Below are 23495 nucleotides of genomic sequence, written 5' to 3'. Positions count from 1 at the left end.
CTGTGCTTTAAATGTGCCTCCTTGTGCAACTCCATTTCCGCAACCTTGAATTGAATACAGAGGCTATGCATAGGACAAAAATTATCACCCATTTCTATTTTTTTATCGTGTCAGAAGCGACTTGAGAACCAGTAGCTTCTGGTGTGAGAGAATTGGCCATCTACATAGACATTACCCAGGGAACACTCAAATGAGTTACCATCCTGCTGGGAGGCTTCTCTCATGTCCCCAAAAGCTAGAGCTGACAGATGGGAGCTCACCCCATCTCACACATTCAAACCAGCAACCTTCAGGTCAGCAACCCAGCCTTCAGGTCAGCAGTCCAGCTGGCACAAGGGTTTAACCCATTGCGCCATAGTGGATCAATTTCTATAGGGAACTTATATGCATAAGACCCCAACAAGACATCACCAGGCAGCAGAATTGAAATACCATGTATAGTTAGTGCAGCACAAGATACAGCTTTGCATTGGCTTGACTCCTCTAAACAAATACACAAGGTTGTTGTGACTGTCGCTTATTGTTATTTTAGTTGTACTTGGTTTTATCCTGTTTAATAATGTGTTTTGTGCTGTTTATGAACTGTATGTTGTTTGTATTTATTGTTGGAAATTGTCCTGAGTCCCTTCAGGGAGATAGAGCAGTATATATATAAAGTTTTACTTACTTACTTATTAAATGTAGGCTGTGAGCCATTTTGAACATAATTACATCATTTACTGTGGTTTGTAGATTGACACTTATTATACACTGATAGGGATCAAGTTGGACAATACCTTTTGCTAATAAGTTATCTGTTAGTAGAAAGATAATGCAAACATAAGACTGTGAGTATTTGGTAGAGCTCTGCTACCTATGAAGTTCAGACCAACCTCACTTTCAGTGACACAGGCAAGTGGAAGGCCCATAGGTGTTTTCCCTATCATCATATCAGCAGCATCAACATTATCATCAACATCATCATCATTTTTATTCCTTCTTTAGCCAAAAGAAGCCACCAAGTAGCATGGAAGCATCAAAAACAAGCTTGAAAGCAGAATATCCAGAAGACATGACACTTAATAGACTTCTTTAAGTGACAGTTCTTGTAATAATCAGCTGAGTTGGGTAGATAGAGGGGAATGACTGTCAACAAGGTGACAACTGGAGAGAGCCAAAGGCCGTTGGTCTATGAAGAAAACAATCCAAGGTGTTCCGTAAGGGCAAAGAAATGTAGAGCCATGCTAAAGGGGAAATGTTCCAAATCAAGGAAAAGTTTAGACGCCTCAAAGTTATTAAACTCTTAGGAATCCCAAGATAAAGCAAAGTAAGTATTTAAAGGGCATTCTGACTCTACCATCAATCAACTGGCACTCACAATTAATAACAATCTGAAATGTAATGGAAAAATTCAACATGAATAATTTTTATTTGGTGTGTGCTTGATTATTTTCCATTAATGACATCTGTTTCTTGATTTGTTGATATATCTCCACTATTTTTCTGTCAATCATCATATGCTATTGCTGGGCAGATATTCCAAAACTTCTATAAGAGGTAAGATATATGTTTGCTTCAATGCCAAATTGTTCAGTCTGAATGTTGAACATCTGGACCAACATGTTGTTAAATTAACTGTAGTCTTTAGCTTTTTTTGGTGACTTCATCACACTATAAATTCATATTCAACTTGCATTCTACTAAGAATACTACTATCCTTCTTACTTGTACCTAGGTGTCACCCAACCTATATTTGTGAGTTTCATTTGTCCTGCCAAGATGTTGTAGCTTCCATTTATCCCTGTTGCATCCTCCCCCCCCCCCCCCCCCCCCCGGTTTTGGCTCTCTATCTTAATAAGAAATTCTGGCAATTTACCCTGTCAGGAATTCATGTTATATTACTTAGGAACTTCCTCATAAGTACAGAACTGCAGGTGTGTTGATGGGAATGTGTGGAAAAGTTATTTTCTTGGATGACAGTCCCTAGGATCCTTACCAGGATAGTCGTTATCTGTATTGCTTTTAGCTTTTGGCCATGCTAACAAGTAATTTTTTCAGGATCTGAGAATATGTTTAAGAAGATTTTTTTCTACACCTGTTTCTATTGTAAGCTTCCAAGGCATTTAGAATTCCAGCTCAGAGGGTGCCACCTTAAGCTGGCCTTATTATTGGCTTATATAGCCAAATACTGACTTTTCTGGTTGGCAGCATCTATCTGGATTCAATGCCTCAGAGCAACTCTTTTCCATAGATTGCTGCTTCAGCTTTTAACTTCCAGGTGCTTTCCAGGGCTATCCACATTACTATACTGGCTGGGAACTATGAGAGCCAGTCCAACATAGCTGGGAGGATGAATCTTTAAAACAGAGACACTATGCAATCTGATCTTTTAAGCTGGCGTCTATAGGCACCAGGATCTCATTTGTTCCTGGAAGTTAAATAACCTTGGCCCTGGTAAAATCTTGGAAGGGAAATCAACTAATACCAGGTGATATATGTCATGGTTTGCAAAGATACTATATGTATGTTAACCAGAAAATCAAATGCATAAAGCCGATTGGCTCAGTTTGCAAGGACCTGGGAATGGGTTTGCAACTGTTGCTGTCCTGCTGCTGGAGAACAGGTTTGAACAGGTTTCTTTGTGTGTGTGTGTGTGTGAGAGAGAGAGAGAGAGTCTACTGAGTACTGGCTGGGAAGAAGATGGCTCTATACTCAGAGAGGCCTGACTATTTCTGAGGCCTTGTTTGCTGCTGGTCTTCACTGAAGCAGATTTATGGACTAAGAAAGGATTGCTTCTGACTGCTGATTTCTGTAAGTAATCAGAGGGATTATTGTAAATACCATTGTTCTGTTAATCTCTTGGACTTAGTAAAGGTTCCTGTGTTATTCATTCTGCAAAGCTGAATGGTGCATCATTCTGCAGGGTGACTCTGGCTTCATGGGCACATATAAGAACTTCTACTTATCATCTACAATCCCCAACAGTATAGGCTATATTTCAAAAGAACTGGCAAAACCACCTCTGAGTAATGTGTTGTCAAAGGCTTTCATGGCCAGAATCACTGTGTTTCTGAGAGTTTTCTGGACTATATGGCCATGTTCCAGAAGCATTCTCTCCTGACGTTTCACCTACATATATGGATACTCAACAACAGACATCAGAAGGCCAGGCACAAACCACAAGATCCACCCAGAGGAAATTTGTCCTTACCATACATCAAAGGAACCACTGAGCACACAGTGAAACTGATGAAGAAACACAACCTACAAACTATCTACAGACCCACGAAGAAAATCCAACAAATCCTACGTTCAGCAAGGGACAAGAGGATCCTCTTGCCTCTGCAGGGGTCTACCGTATACCATGCAGCTGTGGACAAGTCTACATAGCGACCACCAAATGCAGCATTGCCCAAACACGAATCAAGGAACATGAAAAGCACTGCAGACTAGCTCAATCAGAAAAGTCAGCCATAGCAGAACACTTGATGAATCAACAGCATATATTTTTTTTAGAACACAGAAATGCTGGACCCACTCTAACAACCACTATGTCAGAATACATAGAAAAGCCAGTGAAATCTATAAGCATGTGGACAATTTCAACAGAAAGGAGGAAATCATGAAAATGAACAAAATCTGGCTACCAGTATTTAAAAAAATTCTAAAATCAGGACAGCAATTAAAGAATAACACGCTGAAAACAGAGGAATTCCAGACAAGAAACAATCAGGTCCAGCCAACACCTCCCATCAAAGCATTCCCTCAGGCAGGAGGCAGCCAGGCTTTGAAGCTACAAGGCCATCAAATGCTATCAAGGTGATCAATTACATCATCCACACTTGCTCAAACAGACAAGAGTTCTTTCTCCCAACCCGGACTTTCCACAGATCTATAACCCCCACAGGCCTAGTTTCCAACAGACCTCACAACCTCTGAGGATGCCTGCCGTAGATGTGGGTGAAACGTCAGGAGGTAATCGTTCTGGAACATGGCCATACAGCCCGGAGAACTCACAGCAACCCACCTCTGACTATTTCTTGCCTAAGAAAACTGGTACTGTTTCATTATTCAGGCGGAGGTCACTAGGGGGTGCTAGAGAGAGAAGGATCATCCATTGTGGTGTGTGTGTGTGTGTGTGTGGGGGGGGGGGGGGGGGCTGAAGGATGAAAATCATTTCTCCATTTTTGCCGTATCATAAGCGAGGGTTGTTTCCACAACAGGGATATGGGTGGGGGGAAATAACAGGAAAATAGGGAAATGATTTAACTCCTTAACCCACCCACTACTCTGTAAAATGGTCTATCCTTCTCTCTAGCGCCTCCTCGTGGCCTCCACCCAGATAATGGAACAGTACTGAAAACCCTATGAAATTTATAGCAGTGGTTCTCAACCTGAGGTTCCCCAGATGTTTTGGCCTACAGCTCTCAGAAATCCCAGCCAATTTACCAGCTGTTAGGATTTCTGGGAGTTGAAGGCCAAAACATCTGGGGACCCACAGGTTGAGAACCACTGATTTATAGGGTCCCCATAAATCAACAAGTCACTTAAAGGCATATATAGCAGAGCCTTGAAATCCACTACGGTTTGGTTCCAGGACCCTTGTGGATGCTCAAGACCCATGATATTGTCAGAGTAATGCGCACAGCGTAGCAGCAGATGAATGACGTCAGTTGAGCGCAGAACGAAGGAACGCGCATTACTCTGACAGATATAAAATACCATTGCAAAATAGTGTCATTAAATGGCAATCTCAAAGTTTGATTTTGTGATTATATTTTCAAGCTACAGGTGGTTGAATCCATGGATGTGGAATCCGCAGATAAGGGAACTGTAGTCATAGAATCATAGAATAGTAGAGTTGGAAGAGACCTCATGGGCCATCTAGTCCAACCCCCTGCTAAGAAGCAGGAAATTGCATTCAAAGCACCCCCGACAGATGGCCATCCAGCCTCTGCTTAAAAGCTTCCAAAGAAGGAGCCTCCACCACAGTCTAGGGGAGAGAGAGTTCCACTGCCGAACAGCCCTCACAGTGAGGAAGTTCTTCCTGATGTTCAGACGGAATCTCTTTTCCTGTAGTTTGAAGCCATTGTTCCGTGTCCTAGTCTGCAGGGCAGCAGAAAACAAGCTTGCTCCCTCATCCCTATGACTTCCCCTCACATATTTGTACATGGCTATCATGTCTCCTCTCAGCCTTCTCTTCTGCAGGCTAAACATGCCCAGCTCTTTAAGCCTCTCCTCATAGGGCTTGTTCTCCAGACCCTTAATCATTTTAGTCGCCCTCTTCTGGACGCTTTCCAGCTTGTCAACATCTCCCTTCAACTGTGGTGCCCAAGAAACAATTTTTCAATTAGTCCAAGAAACAATTTTCCCCAGGCAGGAAGCAGCCAGGCTTTGAAGCTGCAAAGCCATTCAATGCTAATCAAGGGGGCCAATTGCACCATTCACACAAGAGTTCTTTCTCCCACCCCGGACCTTCCACAGATATATAAACCCCACTTGCTTAGTTCCCAACAGACCTCACAACCTCTGAGGATGCCTGCCATAGATGTGGGCGAAACGTCAGGAGGGAATGCTTCTGGAACGTGGCCATACAACCCGGGAAATTCACAGCAACCCAATTTCCCCAAGCTCTGCTTATTTGTGGACCAACAAAAACCGCAAGATTTTTCCCCATTTCTTTCCAGAAGGAGGGAAGGGAGAAGCCAAACAAGCATCAGCTCGCCTTGCAATGCCTCGTCCGCCCTCACGGTGGCGCCCTTCCCTTCTCCATTCCGCTCCCAACTTCCTTCCAATGCTTTCGAACCAAAACTCCGGGACAGAATCGCAGGGCAGAGCCGGAGGCTGAGGCTGGACTTGTTGATCTCCGCCAAGAAGAAGCGAAAGGGAGCCCGGAGAGTGAGCGAGCGAGCAAGGAAGGCGTCTTCCATCTGCGCTGCTCCTTCTGTGTATTCCCGCTTGGGCTGCAGCGGATGAGAAGCTGGGGAAAAGGAGAGAAACAGAGGAGGACCCCTTTCCACCCGAGGCCCTTGGAGGAGCGCCTTGCAAAATGCGATCGAGGTGATCGATCCTGGATCGATCCTGGAGCCTGGGAGTAGCGCTTTGCTCTTCTTCTTCTTCTTCCTCGGTGGGATTTGGTGCTGCCTGCCTGGCCAAGGCGTCCTCCTCCCGTTCCCTTTGCAAGCCAGGAAGGCGAGCAAGAAGGCAGGATGCCAACCCGCGGTGCCAGCTCGCCAGGCTGCCTCCTCGCCCGCCTCGCCCGGAGCGTGATGTAAGGAGCCGCCCGGCCCATGTCCCCTTCCTTCCCGGCCAAAGAAGTAAGTGGGGAAACTGAGGCAGGCAGGGGAGGGGCTGCTGCTTTGGTACCGGGGCGGGAAAGGCCACTGGAAGGAAGCATCTCCGCTTCGCCCCAGGGGGCTTGTTGGAGTTCTTGGCCCCGTCCCTGGAGGACCATGTTGGGGTGCCCTACTCGTCGGAACGGATCCTGCTTCAGATCCAAACTGAAGCCCTTCTGGGAGGCGAGGAAGCCTCGGGATTTGTGTTTTTCCAAGCCATCTTGTCTGAGCAACAGCGCGAGGGAGGCTGCTAGGCAGCTGTTTCTCTTGGCTGCCTTCGAGCAGGGAGGAGGAGGAGGAGGAGGAAGGAGAAGAAGGAGAGGGTTGTTATGGCGACTCCTCTCTCAGCCATTGCTTGGTGGGGGATGATGGGCTCTTCAGCTCCTCCCTCTTCGAGGGGAAACAAATGCCATGATTTTAGTCAATCTTCCGTGTCAATGCGCTCTCCTCTCCCCTAACCACTTTGGGTGCATCTCCCTTGTAAAATAAGTGCAGTTTGATATCCCTTTTACTTTCCTTTCCGGAAACACGTCCACACACATACAAACACACCTGTAGTCTTTGGGTGCACCTACACTGTAGAAAGAATACTCCAGAAGACAGGAGCAGAATTCAGAAACGATCCTAACAGATTAAAGAAATGGGCCAAAAACGAACAAAAGGAAGTTCAACAGGGACAGATGCAAGATACAGTAGAGTCTCACTTATCCAACATAAATGGGCCGGCAGAATGTTGGATAAGCGAATATATTGGATAATAAGGAGGGATTAAGGAAAAGCCTATTAAACATCAAATTAGGTTATGATTTTACAAATTAAGCACCAAAACATCATGTTATACAACAAACTTGACAGAAAAAGTAGTTCAATACCCAGTAATGCTATGTAGTAATTACTGTATTTATGAATTTAGCACCAAAATATCATGATGTATTGAAAACATTGACTACAAAATGTGTTGGATAATCCAGAACGTTGGGTAAGCGAATGTTGGATAAGTGAGATTCTACTGTACTCCCTCCACTTAGGCAGAAAAAATGAAAGGCAAAGATGCAGAATGGAGTACGCCTTCCTCCATGTGAAAAAGATCTTGGAGTCCTTGTGGACAACAAGTTAAACATGAGCCAACAATGTCATGAGATGGCGAAAAAAAGCCTGTATAAATAGGAGTCTAGTGTCTAAATCAGGGGTCCTCGAACTTTTGAAGCAGAGGGCCGGTCCACAATCCTTCAGACTGTTGTGGGGCCAAATTATCATTTGAAAAAAAAATACAAATTCCTATGCATACTGCACATGTCTTATTTGTAGTGAAACAACAACAACAACAACGAAAGAACAATACAATATTTAAAAATGAAAACAATTTTAACCAACATAAACCTATCAGGATTTCAATGGAAAGTGTGGGCCTGCTTCTGGCCAATGAAATAGTCAAGTTAGTTAGGATTGTTGTTATCGTGTGACTTCAAGTCATTTCAGACTTTGGGAGAGCCTAAGTCTAAAATTAATTAATTATTTACTGCATTTATTTACTACATTTATATCCCACCCTTCTCACCCTGAAGGTGGCTCAGAGCAGCTATATGTACATACAATATATTATATTATTAGCATAGCACAATATTAGCATTATATATTACTATATTGAACTATACCACTATACTGTAATATTATATGTAATATATAACATATAATTAATATTATTATATGGTATTATTATTAGTATTATATTGCATAACATAATATTATTATCAATATTATATGTATATACAATATATTATATTATTGAAACTAATACAAAAATATTATATTATAAAACTGAGGGCGGGGGCCAGGTAAATGACCTTGGAGGGCCGCATCCGGCCCCCGGGCCTTAGTTTGGGGACCCCTGGTCTAAATCCTGGGAAGTCATGCTACCTCTCTATTCTGCCTTGGTCAGACCACACCTGGAATACTGTGTCCAATTCTGGGCACCACAATTGAAAAGAGACGTTGACAAGCTGAAATGTTTCCAGAGGATGGTGAATAAAATGATCAAGGGTCTGGAGAACAAGCCCTACAAGGAGCGGCTGAAAGAGCTGGACATGTTTAGCCTGCAGAAGAGAAGGCTGAGAGGAGACATGATGATGGCCATGTATAAATATGTGAGGGGAAGACATAGAGAGGAGGGAGCAAGCTTGTTTTCTGCTGCCCTGGAGACTAGGATGCAGAATAATGGCTTCAAACTACAGGAAAGGAGATTCCACCTGAACATTAGAAAGAACATCCTCACTGTGAGAGCTGTTTAGGAGTGGAACTCTCTTCCCCGGAGTGTGGTGGAGGCTCCTTCTTTGGAGGCTTTTAAACAGAGGCTGGATGGCCATCTGTCAGGGGTGATTTGAATGCAGTTTTCCTGCTTCTTGGCAAGGGGTTGGACTGGATGGCCCATAAGGTCTCTTCCAACTTTATTATTCTATGAATGCAGCCTGACATCGCTTTAACTGCCATGGGCCATGCTATGGGACCCTGGGAGCTGCAGTTGGTGAGGCACCAGCTCTGCTTGGCAGAGAAGGCTAAATACTTTGTTAAACTACAATTTCCATGATTCATAGCATTGAGACGTGGCACTTAAAGTGGTTCATTCTACAATATGGATGCATCCCTATAAGGCAGTAGTGGAGGCGGCAGCAAACACAGCTCAATCCTATGGAATCCTGGAATCTGTAACATGGTGAGGCACCAGCATTCTTTGGCAGAGAAAATCCTCATTCCACAGAGTTGGGGTGCATCTACACCAAGCATGGGCAAACTTGGGCCCTCCAGGTATTTTGGACTCCAACTCCCACCATTCCTAACAGCCTCAGGTCCCTTCCTTTTCCCCCACAGCCGCTTAAGCGGAGTCATCTATTTGGCCATTGTGCTGTTTCAGCAAACTGGACTTAACATGTGGCCTCTTTCAATAGTTGCCCTCCCCCCCCCCCCCAATTGGTTTCACTAAAGGTAGGTGTGGATGCACTCGCACCCCTTTGCACACTCAATCTCTTTCATTTGAACATCCCTGATACAATCTCTTATCCACTGTAAATGTGGGTGTGTGTTGATGTAGAATTTTACCCCTCCATTCCTTGGTTAAATGTGAGAAAACTAATCTGTCGCTTCCTCATTCATTCTGTACATCAGAGACCTTTATAAGGCAAAAGACCATATAAAGTCTGTTCTCCTGATCCTCAAACAGATCACATATTGATGGGACCATGGAGGGCCCACTGGATCCACCAGAGACCTCTGTTGTAAGTGGTCATTTTAACCACCTAAACTGAGGCTGTATCTACATTTAATGTGGTGTTGCTGCAATTTCAGGCCCTGAAAATATCTCTGCCAATATTTGTTTATGTAAATGTCATGATCAGCCTGTCATTGCTTTGAAAAAGCTTGCACACTGAATGCACAGGGATAGTAGTCTGTGAATGTCATTTGGCTTGGCTCCGGTTAGACTTTCTCCATGTAGAGGAGGGCTACCCATGCTAAAGCAGGACTTGTGATTTGATGGTCTCATCTCTCCTACTAGCAGCCTGCGCTGTAACATGTTACATTTGAAAGGAGTTGACAGATGAGAAGCAAGTGCAAGGGGACTAGAGTTGTTTACATTTCCTTGAATAGCTAAGAAGCACAAATCATGGCAGCTTGTTCAAAAGTCATGGTTCCACTCCTTGGCAGAAGAAAGCAAGCCACAGAAATGTTGCTGAAAGGGCCATTGAAAAAATATTTTAGAACCAAGAAATTTTAAAAACAGCCTCCAAATTCTCTTGGATTGGATCCAGTCTTAGTCCTGCTTTGAAGACACCCGTGGAAATCAATGGTAAGCTCATAATTACTAATTGGTTGTGACAAATCTCTTGGCTTACCCTAAGCACGAATAAGGCTAGCTGTATGCTATAGGAGAGATGCAAATTGACACCACTTTAACTGTCATGGCTCAATGCTTTAGGATCCTGGGAGTTGGAGTTTGGTGGGGTACTAGCATGCTTTGGCAGAAAAGAATTTGTAAAATTACAGTTCTCAGGATTTCATAACATTGAACCATGGCCGTTGAAGTAATGTCAAACTGCATTCATTCTACAGTGTAGATGCACCCTAAATCTAGATTTAATTCTCTATTTAAGATTAATATACTTCCAAACATTGAATTCCTTGGGATCCTGCTTTGATTTATTTGTGATTTATATGTATATGCATCTATTGGGGGGGGGGGGGGTAAATCATGTTGAAATGTGATGTATATAATTTCTAACAACATTGTAGTAAAGCACCCTTCACTGTGCACATCACTGTGTGTAGTACGTCTGTGTGAAGAAAAACATCTATAAGAGACTTTGGTTTGAATTGTAAAGTGACCATCATGGTACATGTACACTTGGCCTTTCTATTTATGTTTCTAAGAAGAAAGAAATTCAGATGTTTTAGCCTTTTCATTCATAACTATGGGAACCAAACTATCTCAGCAACACAGATGACCAATATCCATCTGTTCTTATCCAGAACCCAAGGCTTCTTGGTGTAATATTGTTGTACGCAGTGATGAAGTAGAACCTGGATTTGCATAAGTATTTTTTTTATTATTTTCAGCAACTATGGAATCATCTACCATCTCCCTTGGATTCCCCTTTTCCCTATGCAATGTTTACAGTCATAAAAGGGAAAATGATTTGCAAATGATATGTATATTGTTATGCATTATCCCTATTATCAGCCACCCTGAGTCCCTTCGGGTGAGAAGGATGGGATATTAATGCTGAAAATAAATAAATATGTGAGTGTATGTGCCTTCAGGTCACCTGTTGATTAATGTCAACTCCATGAATTACATAGCATTCCATTAGGCAAGGAATACTCAAACGTGGTTTTATCATTAGCTTTCTTGAAATATTCCTACTGTAATCCAAATTATGTTGAGGTGACTGTACAAAAGACCTGCTCCTAGCTGAGGTGAAAATGGCTGGAAATTGCTTTATATCAACAGAGCTGCCTGACCTTTTGGACTTTCCACAGAGGTGTTGCCATAGAGATTGTTCTGATGAGGGCCTGTAAAGTGTATTACAACATGCTTGATCAAGTATTTGCTTTTTATACAGGAACATCAACATTATCACTCACAAATAAAGCCTGAATCTAAAGCATGTATATGTAGAAGGATGTTGCAAAGTAACAAAAGGGCGCAACTGCGTTTTAGTGATTAATATTTATCTTCATGTGGTTTTGAATTATCCTACAGGATGCAAATTGCCGAAAACACATCTTTCCATAAAATAAGCAAGAATCTGAGGTTTTGTATGATTGATCAATATAACCAAAGCTAGGTTTCAGCTGAGAAAAAGAATTTGTCCACAAATGTAGCAAGGGTATAGGCTACAAAGAATGGCATCCAGGCAAAAGGGAAGTACTGCAGGTCTTTCTTAAGATCAGTCCAGAGATAGGGTTACAACTTGAGCTGGATGGGATTACACTTCCCCTGAAATCTCAGGTTTGCAGTTTGGGGGTGGTCCTGGACCCCACCTTAAATCTAGAAGCACATCTAGTGGTGGTGGCCTTTGCACAATTAAAACTTGTATGCCAGCTATGCCCATTTCTGAAGAAATCTGACTTTGCTGTGGTAGTACATGCACTGGTTACATCCCATTTGGACATGTGCTTTACATTGGACTGCCTTTAAAAAGTGTCTGGAAATTGCAACTGGTCCTGCGCATAGCAGCCAGACTGCTCATCAGAGCTGACTCCAGGGAGTGTACCACTCTCCTGCTGGGGCAGCCCCACTAGCTCCCGATTAGCCCAATTTAAAGTGCTGGTTTTAACCTATAAAGCCCTGCATGGTTTCAGTCAAGGATACTACACAGACTCCCAATATGGAGTAGCGAAATGTTCCTCTCCACTCAGCTCAGGGACAGTCGACACTTAAAACTGTCTAGAGATGGCACTTTCTCGGCTGCGAGTCCAAAACTCTGGAAGGCTCTGCTAGAAATGATCAGAGCAGCCCCCAAACTCTTCTCCTTTAGAAAATATCTGAAAACTTTCCTATGTGGAATAGCTTTTAATTAAAGATGACAGAAGCCTAGGAACTACACTTTATAATCATATTTTATCTTTTAATGACAAATGTATGTTCTATGGTAACATATGGGATTATTTTAATGGCTTAAATTTTATATCACATGTTTAGCTGTTGTTTTAAACCCGCTGGAGTCCTTGGAGAAAGGCAATATAGAAATAAATAAGTAAATAAATAAATAAGGTGAAGAGAATGCATCATACATATTACTTGAATCAGGCCAAAGTGAATTAAAATAGGCATTGCCCTCATTTGAGTCTGCAGAGGTTATCAAGTAGCCACCCCATACAGAAAGCACAGTTATTGACTGAGAGGGTGAAAACCAAATATTCAGAGAGTCCATTTCATAGGCAGGGCTCAGAAACTCTTCCCCGTTAGAATGGGTTCCTCCTGTTTAAAGATTTGGCAAAGACTCTACTAAAGTCTTGCATTAGCCCAATGGCAAAATAATCCCAGCCGCTGCTGCCGCCGCACACATTCACACCCTTCCCAACTTGCTGTTCTTAAGCCTCTCTGTTCATTTTCAGCACCAGGAGACTGAACAGCGACCTGTGTTCTTGCAGCCAGTCCACTCTCCCTGCTGCTCCTCCAGGCATACTAACAGCTATTTATATGTCTGCCTGACTAATTGATCAAGCCGGCAGTCCACAAACAAAGGAAGAGGCTCTTGTTGGATTCTCGGAAATCACCAGGAGCTCTCTGAATATTTTTCTTCTTCTCTTGCAGGCATGGAGGAGAAGGAGAACAGATGAAGGGATCCTGCTCAGAAGTGTGAGTATTTTGGGAGTTGTCATCGCCCAGTTCTAGCCTTATAGAGACGAGCAATGCCTGCGGGAATGAACAAAAATGGATCTCGATCAACTACCTCTTTGCCTCCAGATCCCACAGAGATTGTTCGAAGCAAGGCCTGTTCCAGGAGGGTCAAGCTTAATGTGGGTGGCTTGGCTCATGAGGTTTTATGGAGAACCTTGGATAGGTTGCCTCGGACAAGGCTGGGTAAGCTCAGAGACGGCAACACCCATGAAACTTTGATGGATATATGTGACGACTACAACTTGGAGGAGAATGAGTATTTCTTCGATAGGCATCCAGGGGCATTTACTTCAATCTTGAACTTTTACCGCACAGGCAAGCTGCACATGATGGAGGAAATGTGTGCCTTGTCCTTCAGCCAAGAGCTGGACTACTGGGGAATCGATGAGATCTATCTGGAGTCCTGTTGTCAGGCAAGGTACCACCAGAAAAAGGAGCAGATGAATGAAGAGCTCAAGCGAGAAGCGGAAACAATGCGGGAGAGGGAAGGAGAGGAATTTGATAATACCTGCTGCGCTGAGAAGAGGAAAAAACTCTGGGACCTTTTGGAGAAACCCAATTCCTCAGTAGCGGCCAAGGTAATGTTCAAGCTATACATTCATTATCTTTGATGGATAGGCTTGGCTTATATTCATTAAAGCGATGGATGGTGGACAATAGTTTTTCAAGCATGTCCCGTGATTGTTCACAACATTGTTTATCACCAAAAGGACTTGCCAAAAGCCTCAATTATCTTTTGGTTTTGTGGAGCCCCATGTTGTTTTCCTTTCCATATTTACATATTCAACTGTTGGGATTTGGTATTAGTTTTTAAGTGAGAGGATCTAGGTTGTTAAGACAAATATTGGCCCATCAGTCTTTTTTCCCTAGATATTTATTGACACAACAGTTGAGGATGTTCTCCAGAGAACGGAATTACTTGATTGGAAGGGCAGCAGTAGAGTACACTTCAGATTATGTGGATACTTCAAGTCACAAAAGGCAGATCTGTAATGTATTTCTGAATATGTAATGTGTTCATCAATCATACACTGTTTGAATAGAGTTTTGTCTAATCTCTTGAAAAGAGTTTGGGTTTGTTAGAAGGATGACCTTAAAAGTATGGGTGCAATGCAACAGATTTCAGTTGAGCATTAGTATGAGCTCCATACTAATTTTCTTCCCACTGCTACATCCTGAATCATATTATCTTTACAATATGTGGTAGCCTCTAAACAGAAATGTTCATCAACATATTTGGTTTACAATAGACAAAAGAAGATATATATATATATATATATATATATATATATATATATATATATATATATATATCTCAAGAGATAAATATGAATAGTAGTATATCATTCTTTAGGCAAATCTCATAATGAACACTGGTGGGTTTTTTATGGAATATAAGTACTAGCAATTACCGGTATATCTTTCTGAATGCAATAACTTAGTTTTTATGACTGATGCTAGTGTCACATTTGTTGATTTTTTTTAATGTGTGGTTTCAGGCGTTTCATGCAGACCTGAAGTCTGCATGTAATGTTTTTATTTTACATTGAGTCCATAGCTACCTTTCACAGCAGTTATAAGTTGCCTCCCAAAAGCATTTATTGGAAGAGTTACCTTTTGGAGTACAACTCCCAGAGTCCCCAGAATTACTGGAGAATTCTAAGATTTGTTATAGTACAAAATGTATTTTCCAAGTTCCAGGGAAAACTTCCAACTGCCAACATTTCTTGTGGTCATACTGGATCACTGAGGTTTTAAAGGTTATTCATTGATATGCACTTGGAACCTTTTCTTTGAAACAATATGTTAAACATTATATGGTATGTCTCTGTTTTGTCCTTCAACAATTTGAGGAACGGAAGAGTCGTTTTCCAACCAGAGTGTGAGCAGAGATGGGAAAGTAACTCTTCAAACTATAGCACCCCAAACTCGCCGGCTAGCATGAGTGGTGGGTGTTATGGTAAAAAAACAACAACATTTAATGCTATAAGTGAGAAATTTATAGCATGAGGCTGAGACCTGTTGTCATAAGAGACCTCAGGAACAGAGCTCTTACACTTTGCCTTGGTTGATGCACCCCAATTTTTATTCTTTGCATCTCCTTTCAAAATATTCAAAGACAGCTGTACTATAAAGGATTTATAGTTGATGACCTTGGAAAGCTGCTGCTGGTAAAAACTCACTACTGGGAAATAAGTTACTGAGCTGTAAAAGACAGTTTCATATATTGAGTGGGTGCAACAGACTACAGCAGAGAGGAGGGAAAGATAAGTTGTGTGAGCTGGCTTCTGCTTGTATCAACCATTAAGGCTAGATTTGAATAAGGGCTACAGTCGGTATTAGTCACAATTAGGGTAGACCCATTGGAATGACTGGGATTTTTTTAGACACCATTTATGTCCCATTGATTTTAGTGGATTTGCTGTAGTTGAGAACAACCCTGGATTTAGCCCTAATTACATCTTCTTATGCTGTGTTCTTAGTTGAGGGATATTCCTAACCATAACATAGGTGTCCATCACATCACTTGTGAATCTCTAAGTTTTTCTTTTCCTTTAAATTATTTGGAAAAGTTGACTCAATCTTTTCCAAGGCACTGTCTCTATGTATTTCAACAAGAGGTATTGTTTTACATTAGTTTATGCATCTGATGTAATATGCATACATAATATTTTTTTCATACTAAAGTCACTGAACTTGTCTACAAAATCTAATGTAAAAATACATCCTTAAGATATGGCAGCTCTTGGAGCATTATGCAGGGTAATAACAAACCTTGGGAAAATAAAGACTCAAAATCGCTAGCATATTTGGCAGCTAATTGGGTCTTGCATGTTAATGCCTTGAAGCGACATATTTTTTCTAGCCGCAGCATGCTTTCAAAAACCAACAACAGGTGTAAATATGAAGGCTAATGCAGATGCAATGTGTATCCATAAAATCAGAAAGTATAAGATGGTCATTTATTTTGAAAAGGCCCGTGGCTGTGTGTGTGTGTCATAATGATGCACTGAATTTCTAAGTGAGGTCAAACTAGATAATAATTTCACTTGTTTTTGAAAACGGTTCTCCTTCAACTGATGAACAATATCAGTTTGTTATAGTATGTTCTCTCCTATGTATCTTTCATTTAATGTGCTTTGTTTAGTGACTGGTTATCTGGAAATTGGTTTAATTTGCTATCTTGATTATTGAGGCACATATCTTAAGGAAGTCCTGTTGTGGATTTTAAAAATGGGTTATTGAAGAGAATATGCATTTTATTTCACATCTAGTTGATCCAGAAAATGTCTAGGATTATACTTGGAAGTTTTCCATATCTTCATCCAGTTGAAGATCAATAAGGAACCAGAATTCAATGATATAGCTGTGTTAGTCTGGATCAGTAGTAGGCAAAGGAATCTTGTCACACATTTGAGACTAATAGAGAGAAAGAGAGAAATGCACAGGGCCCATGTTGGCTAGGAGAATCTGGGAGTTATAGTCCCAAAAACGTAACATTACCAAACTCTATGTTCCTATTGGATCTGGTATTATCTTTGAGACTAATGGAGAGAAAACTGGTCACATACGCATTTGTAGATTAGTCTCAAAGTGCTACAAACTCCAACAGGAATATAGAGCTTGAGAATGTTACCTTTTTGGACTATAACCACAAGATTCCCAAAGCATGGGCACTGCATGTTACTGGTTGGAGGATTGTGGAAGTTCTAGTCCCAAAAGCAATGTTTCTGAGCTTTCGTAGGAACATAGGAAATGCCTTTATACTGAATCAGGTCATTGGCACATGTAGCTCAGTGTTTTGTTCAATAGGTGATATGGCTCTTCAGGGTTTCAGCTATGAGATTTCTCTAATTCTTCATGGAGATGCTGAAGACTGAACCTGGGGCTTTTTAAAAAATGTAATGCATATACTGCACCACTGAACTGTGGCCTTTCCTTGGGTTTTTTAAATAACTTCTTGTTCACCATTTTCAGCTTTCTCTTGTAATGTATGTCAAGGGAGAAATGAAAAAGGGTTTGTGCTCCCTTGAAATAAGGTGCTCATGACATCTGAAAAATCTTGTAAATGCCTTATCTAAAACAAATGACAATGAATTCCAGAATCTTCTTTGAAATAAAGGATTCAAGGACATGCATTTAATGCCAGGATAAGAAACCAGTGGCTTTCTGGATATTGCTGAACAAAGAGATAAGACAATCCCCATCACTACCCTCCTTCCGCAGGGACCTGAAAACCTGGTGGTTCCAGCACCAGACCCTACTCTGACCTACAGAAAGGGCTCCACCTTGCACTTTACCCATTTCCCTGGCCCTACGATACCTCATTGCACTAACCTTGTCATCTATAGCTGCTGAGCGGGTCTTGAGATCGAATAACCCAGACCCTATCAGTTTGCACTTTACTTATCCCCCGGTGCTATGTTACCTTGTTGCATTAGCCTTGGCCCAGCCTCTTACAATTGTCTAGGCGCACCCTGGTATTCCAACCATTGGTAGCTGAATTCACCCAATAGAATAGTTTCAACTGGTTTTAATTTTAATGAGTACAGTAGAGTCTCACTTTTCCAACCTTCGCTTATCCAACATTCTGGATTATCCAACACTATCTGCCTTTTAGTAGTCAAAGTTTTTGTAGTCAATCTTTTCTATACATTGTGATATTTTGGTGCTAAATTCGTAAATACAGTAATTATTATATAACATTGCTGTGTATTGAACTTCTTTTTCTGTTGATTTGTTGTAAAACATGATGTTTTGGTGCTTAATTTGTAAAATCATAATGTAATTTGATGTTTAATAGGCTTTTCCTTAACCCCTCCTTATTATCCAACATATTCACTTATCCAACGTACTGCTGGCCCGTTTATGTTGGATAAGTGAGACTCTACTGTATTTTCATTCTAATCGTAGCTATGCCTATGCTTTTTTTTACTACGTTGTTGTTGTATTGATATTGAATGCTTTGCCATGTTGGAAACTACCCTGAGTCCCTCCCAGGGAGATAGAGCAGTATACAAATAAAATTTGTTTTGTTGTTGTTGACCACTGGCTAAGTTTGCTAGGCTTTATGGGAGCATTTGAATTGCCAGTTTTCTCATCTCTGACTTTGAGTTTTTTTGACAAACAAATTAGTATTTTCTGAAAGGAGGAGGTTTGAAAACCACACTGCCATTAAGCGAATAATAGATATAAAATGCTGTAGCGGAAGGGATTGGTTTGCTTCCCCACCCTCTTCTACACAGTTGACTTTTTTGAAATATCTTGCTCTGCGCAAATGACATTGTATACAAAACAGTCTATATATTTAAACCGGAGTTGCTGCCTGGGCATGGCAGGTGATAGTAAAAGAAACATATAGTTTCTGTAAAGTCCAAGGAAGGCATTTCAAAGATGAAGGGTTATTTGATGCAGTCTGTCAGGAGAAGGAATGTTGTGCACTTTTCAAAACCCAATTGTCATTTTTATTTCTCACAACAGACAGATCCAGGCTGCCTTTTCTTATATCTCAGATGTCAGAGTACAGAATGTAAATAATTTATCCGGGTGCTTTGGCATGCAACCAGGATCCCAAAATGTCGGCCTCCAGCTTAGGCTGTCTGTGGCATAGACTCAAAATCCATTAGAGTCTGTTGATGTTTCGTGATTTATTGTATATGGGGATGATCCTTCTTGCCAGAGAAATGTCTGTTGTGATTTATAAGACAAATCCAGCTGTGCTTTCAGAAGGGGGAGGAAGGAAGTACTGTGAATATGCATTTAGCAATTGGAAACATATTTACTAGTTTAGAGTAGATTGCAAAAGCATGTGGATTTCCCATGCAAATATTGTAGGCAATACTGAGGTTCTTAGTGTCGAGTTCAATCCGCCATTGCTCCTCTGTTTATGTAAAGTGGGTACACTTCTTAAACCTGTTTGCAGACCTCAGGAATTATAGAAGATACTGGCCAGTGGCAAGTAAAATTCAACCGTCAACCTAATTTGCTTTTGTTAAGTGGAACGGGATGGCATCTAATTGTCCATTGCCTTCTGCTGACTCTGAGAGGCAGTCATTTCAATCAGTTTCCCCTGTATCATATTCTGCATGATTCCCAAAATTCTCCCATTCAGCGAGAAAGGGGGGGATGGGTGAATCTTGCAGTTCCTTTAGATTCACCATTTTATTTCAACCAGAGCTTTCAATTGACTTCAGTCCTTTTTTTAAATGCATCTGAAAAGGGTGGTTGCAGTCTACAAAAGTGTTTGCTGAAATAATGGGTGCATTTACACTGTCACATTAATGCAGTTTGATACTACTCAAACGGCCATGGCTCAATGTTATGGGATCCTGGGGCCTGTAGTTTGGTGAGGCCCCAGTACTCTTCACAAAGAAGGTTAAAAACTTTACAAAACTACTACCCCAACGATTCCACAGCATTGAGCCATGGCAGTTAAAGTAGTATCAAACTGCAATAATTTGTTAGGTAGAGATGCACCCAATATTAATCTTAAAAGTACTACAACACCACAAAAAGTACCACTCTTTTTGTGTTGAAGAAGACTAAGGGTTTCCTGGAGGGCTGATGTGCCCTACTAGTCTTTCACGGTTCCCTCTCCCTGACCCATAGAGTCACGGAGAGCGGTCAAAGTAAATAGAAAGAGAAAAGGCCCTGTGAATGTGAGCTCAACAGGAGGAGAGTTGGGACCCATCCAGGATTGCTTGAAGAATCTGACCTTTGCAAATTCCATTATGGGCTGAATAGAACTGACCTGCACCTCTCACACTATCAAAGATATTGCCCTGATATTTAGAAGGAACATAGAAAAAGGCAATGTTTAGTTGGTGATAAGATTAAAGTCAACCTTGACAAATGCCACCCATACTGTTGTTAACGTTGCTGGACTACACACACACATCAGATTGAACGATCATGGTCAGAGATGAGGAATCTTGAGAGTTGTAACCCATCATCTGGAAGCCACACACTCTTCCCAATGACCAATATTCAGTGATTGGGTGCCTCCAGGGTTTAGTGGCTTCAGTCAATCAGGATATTGTTTTAATACGGAGTCATTCAGCATAGTTGAGAGGTAGTTTCAGTCTAGGAGTTTGAAGGAGTAGCTGGATCAGCATTTGTTGTCCTATTGTATAAATGTCCATGGGTGGAGTTTGCTTCCAAAAGGTACTAAATCACCTCAAAAATGAACAGTGAGTTATAAGTGGCAACAAGGAGTAAATAATAATAATAATAATAATAATAATAATAATAATAATAATAATAATAAAAAAGATACTGTGTGACTTCCGAATCCAGACTGACAAAGTTCTAGAACACAACACACCAGACATCACAGTTGTGGAAAAGAAAAAGCTTTGGATCATTGATGTCACCATCCCAGGTAACAGTCGCATTGACGAAAAACAGCAGGAAAAACTCAGCTGCTATCAGGACCTCAAGATTGAACTTCAAAGACTCTGGCAGAAACCAGTGCAGGTGGTCCCGGTGGTGATGGGCACATTGGGTGCCGTGCCAAAAGATCTCAGCCGGCATTTGGAAACAACAGACATTGACAAAATCACGATCTGCCAACTGCAAAAGGCCACCCTACTGGGACCTGCACACATCATCCGAAAATACATCACACAGTCCTAGACACTTGGGAAGTGTTCGACTTGTGATTTTGTGATACGAAATCCAGCTTGTCTATCTTGTTTGCTGTGTCATACAATAAAATAATAATAATAAACTTTATTTGTATCCCGCTACCATCTCCCCGAAGGGACTCAAGGTGCCTGATATAACATAAAACAGTACATGAGTACACAAACAATAACATATAAAATTATAACAACAACCATTACCAACACACAAAATATAAAACAAAATTTCTCAATTTTAAAAATGCAGAGCACCTGTAGACAAAAGCTAGCTGCCATCAATTCATAAACTAAAGTGCCAGAGTATCAACCTCATATGGGCGCATTACAGCCTACTCAAGGTCAAAGGCCTGCTTAAATCCATGTTTTTAAGACGGATCAGAAGGATTTGAGTGTGGGGGCTAACCTAATCTCTCTATTGGGAGGGTATTCAAGAGTTGTGGAGCCACCACCGAGAAGGCCCTCTCTCTCATCCCCACCAACTATGCTTGAGATGGTGGGACTGTGATGTCTCATGGGCCATGTAGTCCTGTTCCTAGTACTATGGTGACAGATGAAGAGGAAAACTTTGGTTTCCCACCGATTCAGCCAGAATCGGAGGCCCTGCACCTGCAGGATGTTTGCCCTCAAGAAGTCAGCCAAACAAGCCTTGGGCAGAATTCTCCCCCGTTCTCTCGCCGGGATGATTATAATCGAGATAGAGGCGCTCGGGAGGCGAGTCGCCGAAGCGCCAGGATCGCTGCCAGACAATTAGCTGATTAAGCCTGTTTCCCTTGGGAAATCTTAAGGAGTCATGCATCTGGACACAGTTTGGGTTTCACTTCTTGTTCCCCAGGGAAAGTGTTCCTTGGCGGGAAAACAAGATCCTATATAGCTATTCCCCGCAAGGGGGATCCTTGCGGAGTCAATTCGTCAGCTTCTGGAGTGAGATCGTGTGTAGACTACGCTACTCCAGTTCCTTTGATTCCAGGACCTTGCCACGGATCTTGTACCAGTTCCAAGCCAGCCTTGTTCCCCGGACCTCGTCACGGACCACGTTCTTGCTTCTTGCTTCTTGCTGCCTCGTATCAAGCCTTGTTTGCCAAGAATCCAGTTTGTTTCTCAGCCTTGTTGTCAAGCTCCATTGGACTAAAGGACCTTGTCATTTCCCCACACTTTGCTTGGCAAAGTGTGTGTTTCGGTTATTGGATTATAACTTTGGACTCTAATATCTCATATTGGACATTGTTTTCCTGGACTATATTTGACCTTTCCTGAAAGGTCTACTTCTGAACTTTATTCTTCATTTGTTTTTATTGACTTTATATATTCCTTAATAAAGATATTAGATAGAATCTGGCCTCTGCGCATGGTTATTGGTGCTCCGTAGCCTGGGTCTTGACAGGGACCAAGAGAAGGGTCTCCCTTGCAGACCTCAAAGAAAGAGAAAGAGATGTGGTCTTGAAGATAGGTTGGACCCGAAGCGTATAGGGCTTTATAGGTATTAACCTGCACCTTGATTTGAGCCAGGAAACTTGTCAGAAGCCAGTGGAGCTTCTTTAGTAAGGGCGTTATATGCTCTCTATAGCTAGCTCCAGTTAGTAATCTGGTTAGTAATCTGAGTAGAATATTATTTACAAATCAAAACTATCAAAATATATCAAATCACATTAGTACATGGTTTGGAAAATTGCATTTTGTAGCAAAAGAATGTATATTTATTTTCCGATTCCTGGACAATTTGTTCAGATGGATTTGGTACCTTTTAGAAACAACCACATTTGTTTTACTAATTCCAGTTGGACTGACATCCAGAAAGAGCCAATGAGATATAGTGGTTTGAGCATTGGACTGTGACTCTGGAGGCCAGGGTTCAAAGAGCAGGTGACACTTTTTCAGAGGATGACAATAGAAAACCTCCTCCGAAGAAAACCTAGAATGGAGTCATCATAAGTTGAAAGCAGCATGAAAGCAGACAACAACAGCCCATCCCAGGTTACAAACTAATCTGTAAACAAACCACACAATGCCAAAGAAAGTCACCATAAGCATACAAAGGAAGAGAAATACCGATGATGTTAATAATTTGGTAGGGCAGAGGAGTATCAAATGTGTAAAAGATTTAAGCACAGAAATATTTGGGATGAAATCATCTTCAGTGTGTGTTACGTCATGTGGCTCATTCTCATATCATTCATAGGATGATGTATACAGGATAAAAACATGATCATGTGAATATAACAGTGATTGGATTGATTCACTTTGTAAACTTTAACAGAAGTCCTTATGATCTCCAAACTGGTTAGAGCATCACAACAAGGAAGTATTTAATATTTTCACTATACTATTTGTCCATTTACATCACTCGCAAAACTGTTATTAGTCCAGTGTAGCATACGACACTTGTGTGCAGAGATAAAAACAGTTTCTGAAAGGAGGATATTTTAAACTGAGGAAACAGCAAGGGGTAGAGATAGCTAAATAACCTTTTGTCCCAGTGCCACCACTCCCATTAACTCCAGCATGCCCTGAACCTGTTGTATAAAAAAATAAACATGTGGTTTGCCTTTATCAATAAGAAGTTTCGTTCCTGTATAGGGTGAATATAAATCATGGGCTCTGTGTTATGAGTGAAACAGCTCACACTTTATTTGCATTTAATAATTG

At 41.5% G+C, this 23495-nt stretch overlaps 1 protein-coding gene across 2 annotated transcripts in view; it reads left to right on the top strand.

Moving 5' to 3' along the window:
* Positions 1-6157: 6157 nt before the first annotated feature.
* The window catches only part of kcnb1 (potassium voltage-gated channel subfamily B member 1), a 226329-nt gene continuing 208991 nt past the window's right edge, over positions 6158-23495 (top strand). The window contains exons 1-2 of one of the 2 annotated variants that reach the window (XM_062978924.1): positions 6158-6296; positions 13123-13787. In XM_062978924.1, coding sequence (XP_062834994.1) covers positions 13221-13787 — 567 coding nt within the window. In that variant the 5' untranslated portion in view covers positions 6158-6296; positions 13123-13220. Of the gene's footprint in view, positions 6297-9584; positions 10153-13122; positions 13788-23495 lie in introns of those variants that run through there. The other variant, XM_062978925.1, reaches the window with a different exon arrangement.

This window comes from Anolis carolinensis, chromosome 4, assembly GCF_035594765.1.
Source record: "Anolis carolinensis isolate JA03-04 chromosome 4, rAnoCar3.1.pri, whole genome shotgun sequence".
NCBI classification, from domain to species: Eukaryota; Metazoa; Chordata; class Lepidosauria; order Squamata; family Dactyloidae; genus Anolis; species Anolis carolinensis.
This window is presented reverse-complemented; position numbering and strand designations above follow the sequence as displayed.